We start from the raw sequence: 7864 nt of genomic DNA, 5'->3' as shown, positions 1-7864 counted from the left end.
CCTTGATTTATTGTATAATACCATTATGTAGTTCATGTCTTGGTGGATAAACTAAGCTATTGTTAGAATGGATATCATTGTGTGCTACACATTTTTGTAAAAATTTGGAAGAAAAGTGGCTTATTTAAGGGGAAAAATGTTTTCAGGTTGCAACTGAAAACCTTCGAGGAACAACTTTTAAAGCTGTTTCTATTTGAATTTTGAAAAATATCTAACACAAATCCTTCATGATTTACCCTTCCTAGAGGGGTGTTACTTTATTTTGGTTACTGAATTTTTAAAATGAAAATGTAGTTTTTTCATTGTAAAAATTATTTATTAAATTCCATTAATCATAAGATTCATAACTTATAATCAATATATTCTTTCTTAAGCGATAAAGTATAAGGTGTTTTTTTTTTTTTTTTCTTTTTTTCTGATTCTGAAAATAACTTTGTCAATTTGGCATCTCATAATAGGTGTTCCTTTCAATGTAATATTGTGGGGGGAAAAGGACGAGAAATATGATTGTCTAGGTTTTAAATACTGCTTTGTAGCATATCCTTACCAATTTATATCATTCTTTTCAAAAGGATCATTTTCAAAATAGTAAAATGAACAAAAATAGGTATGAAACCCATGATTATGTTTTGTAAACTTTTTCAACAGTTTTATCATTTTCTATAATTTTCTTTTTTAAAATAGTCAATATACAAGAAAATACTAATTAATATGATAGTGTTTTTGAGATTTTTAAAACTAAATAACCTAAGTTTTTAATTAAAAGTAGGGGTATAAGAATATTTCAACAACCGAGACTACCCAACTCATATTATATAAGTTGGGTTGGGTCGGTTTAGAATGTTGTTGAAAATTTTGATTTTTTTCGGGTTGGATGGGGTCTCTGGTTGGAGTGTTGAAAAATTTGGATCAACCCAACCCAATTCAAATTAATATAATATATATTTATTTATTTAATAAAAGTTGAACAATCTTACAAGATTTGAGAAGTTTTTTTTTACTGAACTTGATACGAAAGATATTTGATTTATGCTTAATGATTTCCATTTACAAACATTAAAATTTAGAAACAAAAAGTAATAATAATACAATCCGACAACCCAATCTAGTCAAATTCAACCCATATATTTACGGGTTTGGTTGGAAACTTAATTTGGATTATTCGAGTTAGCAACCCAACCAATACGAAAATATGAATTGGGTTGAGAATGGCTTCTAACCCAACCCGTTTAAATCCCATTACGAAAGAATTGAGTAAAAAAAAAAAAAAAAAGAGAGACCATCTCCCCTTGATTTAACTTGGAAAGTATTTTAACTTCCGTGGGGGGGAGGGGGGAACTGTATAAACGATTATTTATGAAGACGTGCGGATTTAAAGAACCACATTGAGTAGTTTTTTCTCACACACTAAGATTTACACTAAACTGGGTATGGAAAACTTACTTGAAGAGACAATGATACAACATGATCCCCAAATTCACACCATTAGATGTAGATGATAAATTAATAATAATTTAAACCTGCTTTCAAGAGTTTATAGGTCACATATATTATATCTTCCAATTATGTAAATATGCCTCACAAATTTTTTATATCCATAGATATCGTGAGCTTATATATCTCACAAATTTTTAATACGCATTGGACATCCAAATTAGCTTATCCACACGTCTACTAATCTCATAGAATCAATTGACTCTTCAATATGTGTCGGAAGAACCTATGGGATCTTAAATCCCATTCAGCCACCATAAATTGCCTCATTACCTCCTAGTTTGATACTTAATATTGCTACAACATTTTTCAAATCAGTTGCTCATAAAAATGTAGGAATTAGTTATGACAAATATTCATAACAAATCCACAGCATAACATTGGGTAAATTAGTAGAAATTCAGAGTAAGAAAAAGGCCGTCTAAGATTGGAAAAAAAAACGTTTCTTGTTCTTCCACATGCTTCTAAAAGAGGTGGTAAAATTCCAAGTTTGCTTCTCTTAGATGTCATTTTCCTTTCCTGAACTTCCATCAATTCATTAACTATTATAACATCTATATTTTTCATCAACCAATTTTAATATAACAATGAATGACAATAGTGAAAAATGCTTATAAAGATTTAAAATTAAAAATTAAAATAAAATAAAATAAAAATAGCCAATTTCTTCTTGTTGTCCAATTAATCCACCATAGCTCAGCAAATATCTAGCATGTATCATAAGGTTGAGGATATATGCAAAATAAATACAATGATCTAAGCAACATTAGTGCTGGATGAGTTGAGTGCCATGACTATCTCTCATATAAGCTGACATTCTAATTTCTTTTTAAGGCAAGTACAAAAACAGTCAACCAATTGACAGTAAAAATAACAATCTATGTTATGATCAACACAAGACTTCCAAGTTCCACCACTGAAAAGGGCTACACTTCACTATCTCTTGTATTGGTTCAAAAATGGTCATCACTTGCCCCTGCAATTTTGCATTCGTTTACAATTCATGAATTTTTTTAGAAAGAGCAATTATGCATCAGTATTGATGAATTTTGAAAGAGAGAGCTTCCAAAGGACTTACGAGTTCATCATCAGAGTTATGTTATCCCCTTTAAGCAATATCCTCCCTGAAAAAGTTAAAGATAAGACGAGTTTTTAATCTGCCCTTAAACTATTTTAAGTGTTGACTTCGAGAGGAAATGATGAAGAGACAAACCCAAAGTTTTCCTGCTCTTCTTCTTTACATTGACTTCCTCAGCATCATCCAAAACCAAATTCATATATTCGTCAAATCCCTGGGAAGTAAAACTCAGAAGTCGTCACCAGAAAATTAATAATGTTCAGAAGACACATCACAAACTTATAGAAACCCTCAAATTAAAAAAACTTGGGGAGCATTTAGAGTCCTAAGTTGGTCATTATAGTTGGTGGTTATCAATAGTTAGGGAGTTATAATAGTTGGCGTTTGGGGTTCTGACTACTTTGAGTTATAGTAGTTTGTTTGGGGTGTAGAATATTTTTGTTCAGGTAGGAAATAGTAAACACTGTACCAAAGAAGAAAAGAGCATATGAGTGAAAAATATCAAATAATGTAACAAAATAGTAAAATATAGTAGCGAAAAGGGTTTTAAAATAGTATTTACTGTAGTTAATTACAGGTTGCATATAGTTGTCCACACCATTATTATAGTTGGTGCACCAAACATGGAGTGGTCTACAATAATCCACTACACCAACTTCCAATTGGTGCCTCAACTAACAATTATAGCCCATGGGCATCAGAACGACCAAGTCGTAAGTCATTTTCATAATTATGAGTTTAATCTTGTTCTTTTCAATTAGAGTCCCTTTTTTGTTAGGGTTTTTTTTTATGTGTGTCCTCGTATATTCTTTCATTTCTCTCCATGAAAGCACAATCTCTTACCAAAATAATAACAGCAATAATAATGTTTTGGTACTGTAGATGATGTCAATATTAGAAGAGATTTTACCAAAGATTATGGTATTTCATTCCTGGAAAGGAACACCAAAAAGGCGTGGAATAATGGAAGAGATCTTGAGGCATTAAATTAGTGGAAGAACTTCCTGAACATATCTCTAGTGCCCCTAGGACAGGCAAGCATCAAGACAGAAGTCTAGAAAAACAAGTCCCAAACTGCAAACACAAACTCACACCTCCAAAGAATGAGATTCAAATCTTCCTCTGCCTTCCAACAAAGAATATAGCAAAATGGCCCACTAGCAAAGGAATCGCGCTCAAGCGTCGGTCCAATGTGTTCACACATTCATATACAACTTGCCAAATAAAGAACCTTACTTTCTTAGGAATCTTAAATTTTCAGATGTTAAAGAACATAAACTCACTGAACGGCGGGGGATGCAACAAATGGAAAAATGAGCTATAGGAGACGCCGTCCAGAAGGTCAGGATCCTAGACACACAAATCCTTTATCCCTTGCAGTACAACTACTACTAACCTTCATGAACCAAATATTTCTCCAAAAATAGCTTGAGCATCCATGGCTTCAAAAATGATAGCCACCAACCTAGATGTTGGACAACTATATTAAGGAAACAAACAAATTGATTCTCTTTTTCTGCAATGCAAGTTGATCTGGGCTGTGTAACCAAAACAAATCAACTAAGGGAAGAAGATATTTATGTGCTCTCATATCTTGGCTTTTTCTATAAGATACAGAACTAGGTATTAATCACAAAAAAAAAAAAAAAAGAATAACAATAAAGTCACATCTTCGAGGATCCACATATGAGTCCACAAAGAAAAATTAAGTTGTACAAGGTTACAAAAATCAACAAAGGAGCAGGACTTATCTTCACACGTTGTTCAAATAATTCTTTCCACAGCTCTCATAAAAGAACTTGAGTTGTACAACCCCATAGGATTTCAGCTTTACATTCAAAGGGCCACCCTTAAAGAGCATCTAAAAACCAACTACTTACTCCTCAAGAATACAAAGTTTTAGACCAAAAGTTTAAAAAGTTGCTACCAACCCCTTCTAGCGAAGCTAAAAATAGGAATAAGTGGTTACTGGATTCCTATCCTTTGAGGCAGAGCAAGCACACCGATGGAGACAAGCAATGCTTTCTAAGATTCTGTAAGCATTTAGATTATTATGCGTGAGACTCCAGAGGAAGACTTTTATCTTCTTTGGAATATAAAACTTTCATATAATCATATCAACTTCATCTGCAGGGTTTTAAGCTTATGACTAGTTCAGGTAACTGGTAAGTTTATGGAAGGTCAAATGAGCAGAGAATGCCCCAGAATTTCCAACGACCAAAGTAGGGTTTATAAGTTTAATTTTCAAAAACCAAAAAACAAAAAATCAAATGATTACCAAACAGGATTAAACTATCTTCCTTTTGCATCCATGTTGGAATGATCTCTTTTGAGTGGGAAAACAGTAAAAGCATAACTATGCACCTCAGTTCGAAAAAAATAACTTAAAACCCCAGACGTACAATCAATATTTGGAAACTTAAAATCCTAGTAAGCTTTTTTAACATTCAAATGTACATTAAGAATAGATAAACTAGATATTTGCACGATGATTTTCTCGAAGAAAAAGCCCACAAGTCTAAAGAACTTACAATAATTCGGCCTTCAATCCTCAGGTCTTTTTGCTCAAAAAGCCATATTTGAATTCGAGCTTTCTGCACAAATTTCCAACGTGAAGACAAAAGTAAGTAACATCAGAGGAAGAACACACCAATTTCACTATTTAAGAAAAAAAAAACAACAACAACAACAACAAATCGTCGATACCCAAAATGGAAAATAAAGTAAATGATCATGAAAAGGAACTTACACTTTGAAGAAACCTGAAAATCAAGTTCTGAAGGTGCACCAACATCCAATAAAAGAGAGAGAGAGAGAGAGAGAGAGAGAAAAATGCATAAGTGAAACACGTAAGAGAAAAGGGGAAAGGAAGGATGAAATGAAGCAAAATAAGTTGAGATGAGAAAGTACTATAGGTTGGGTCATAATCCTCTGAACTTTGGTGCTCGCCATGGCGATTCAAGCAAATAGATATCTCAAGAAAGGAAATTGGAAGACCTAACTCTGTCTGAGTTCACTCGGAAGTCGCAGCAGCTCACGCCCTCACAGTCGCCAGCTACGGGAATGGAACTTCAATTAGGGCAACGAAGAAGGCTTATACGGTTTGGTTTAGATGTGAATTCTTTTTTTTTTTTTTTTTTTTTTTTTTTTTTTGCTTTCTTTTTTCTTTTTTTCTGTCTTCAAGAGGGTAGGAAGTAATCAAAATTCTATCATCCAGGTTAATAATAATATTTATTTTAGTTTCTACTAACGCCTTAACCATATTACGAAACATGTTAGTACGATAGAACAAGTAGAAAAATAGGCCCTTACCTTTTTAGATTTTAAAATGTCATATTAAGTTTTGAGTTTGATTTCAATTCATTGACTTTTTTTGAGTGTATTTCATATATACACATTTAATATTGTTATTTGTGTTGTTATTTGTTATTTAGGTTTTTTGAATTTCATTATATGTTTTAGGCACTCTTGTAAGTATATACCCTTGTATTACTCTTGGGGAATATAAAAAATAGGGTAAAATTTGATATGGTTCTAAAGCTCACAAAATTTTAGCTACTTTGTCCTCCTTTAGACGCCTAACTCAACCTTCAAACTCACCTACACTTATAGAAATTTCCGAGCCTCAAATCAAGTTCTCAACTCATTTTTCCTTCTTTGGAAATTTACCTTAGCTTTATTGTCTATCTTAAACACAATAACAACTACTTTAAAGAAACAAGAAATAAGAAGTTTAGGATTTACATAGTAACTATCCCAAAGGGTTAAACACCACAACATGCATCCCAGAGTCTATTGCATATTGAAGCATGTCCCAAATACTATCATCTCTCCTAAGTACTGTTGGAATAAATGGTTATTATTTGTAGTTTTTCATAAATGGATGCATCATGAGTGGATGCATCGCTTCATGAAAAACTAATAACTATTTGTGTTTCTTCATGAATGAATATTCTAAACTTTAGTTTCATGATTATACAATAAAACCCTAACATTGCATATAACAATAAGTGTCAAGATCTTTGAACTATATGATTTTACAAATTAAATTTAGTTAAAGAACAACATACATTGAATCTTCTTGAAGAATTGTGTTTCTCCCACTTGCCTTTCTTTAGAACTTAATTTAGGTTTCTTGATGTGATGGGAAGAATAAACTACTTAATGAGACAGCAAGAAGATCATCCCTAAGGTTTTATTTATAGACACCGCTCATCATGGTGTTTAATTAGGACACTATCTTTTAACTAATGGGTCTAATAAAATAATTGATCCAAAAGAGATAAATAGTATATAATGCAATTGGGCCCATTAATAATAATATTATATTTAAAATAAATCTAACATTCTCCCACTTGGCCCATTGACATTATTTATCGACATAATGCGCAAAATTAAACTTCATAACATATCATGTCAAGTCAAAGAAACTACTAAAAAATCATGGCAATCATACATCATTGCATTAACGTACTCCCTTTCATGTATCCCTGAAATAGTTCTTTTATTAACATGATCTATAATAAAGATCATCAATAATTGTCCAATAATAAGTGTCTTCATCAAACATGATGTCATGTTTGGTTTACGTATTTCATTTACGTATATAATAATTATAAGAACGGAACCATAAGATAAAATCAGAAACAATAAATAAATGAGCTCAAAGTGTCAAATAATCTTGATTTCAATAATAATATCTACTAATGCCCACAACATGATCATTGAATGTCTATGGTAGCAATCCTTTATTTAGTAGATATGCAATCATAAGTTTAGTGCTAATATGTTTGATTGACACCCTTTATTTCTGAACTTTTTTCCTTTAACAACAAAGTATTTTAATTCCATACATTTAGCACCTTTAAAATAATTGTCGCTTTTCTTTCAGAAGAAAACTGCTGCAAAATTATCGCAATAAATTCTCAGTGGCTTAGCAATACTGTCGATAATTCCAAGTCTTGAGATAAAGTTCTGCAACCATAAAACATGAATTGTAGCCTCAAAACATACTACAAATTCAACTTTCATAGTAGATGCAGCAACAATACACTACTTCACACTTTTTCATGAAATTGCTCCTTCAGCTAATAGGTACATATAGCCAAAAGTGGATTTTTGTGTATCTACACATCTGGCAAAATCTGAATCTAAATATTTAATCACCTCAAGATGATCAAATCTCTTGTAAGTAAACATATAGAACAAGGATTATAAACTTACTCTCATTGATCTTTAGGTATATACAGTGATCAACGATGTTTTCTTTAAAACCAAAAGATGTGATGGTAT

The 7864-nt window shown here is 31.9% G+C and overlaps 1 protein-coding gene across 1 annotated transcript; it reads right to left on the bottom strand.

Annotated features, from left to right (window-relative positions):
• Positions 1 to 2145: 2145 nt before the first annotated feature.
• LOC103490154 (uncharacterized) lies at positions 2146 to 5767 on the bottom strand. The gene is made up of 6 exons (XM_008449536.3): positions 5483 to 5767; positions 5322 to 5348; positions 5104 to 5166; positions 2708 to 2786; positions 2573 to 2618; positions 2146 to 2470 (listed from the first exon to the last, which is right to left on the bottom strand). Exons 1-6 carry the CDS (start codon positions 5522 to 5524, stop codon positions 2461 to 2463), a joined length of 267 nt encoding a protein of 88 aa, XP_008447758.1. The 5' UTR covers positions 5525 to 5767; the 3' UTR covers positions 2146 to 2460.
• Positions 5768 to 7864: the final 2097 nt, after the last annotated feature.

This window comes from Cucumis melo, chromosome 1, assembly GCF_025177605.1.
Source record: "Cucumis melo cultivar AY chromosome 1, USDA_Cmelo_AY_1.0, whole genome shotgun sequence".
NCBI classification, from domain to species: Eukaryota; Viridiplantae; Streptophyta; class Magnoliopsida; order Cucurbitales; family Cucurbitaceae; genus Cucumis; species Cucumis melo.
Note: the sequence above shows the minus strand (reverse complement) of the source record. Positions and strands in the feature narration are given on the sequence as shown.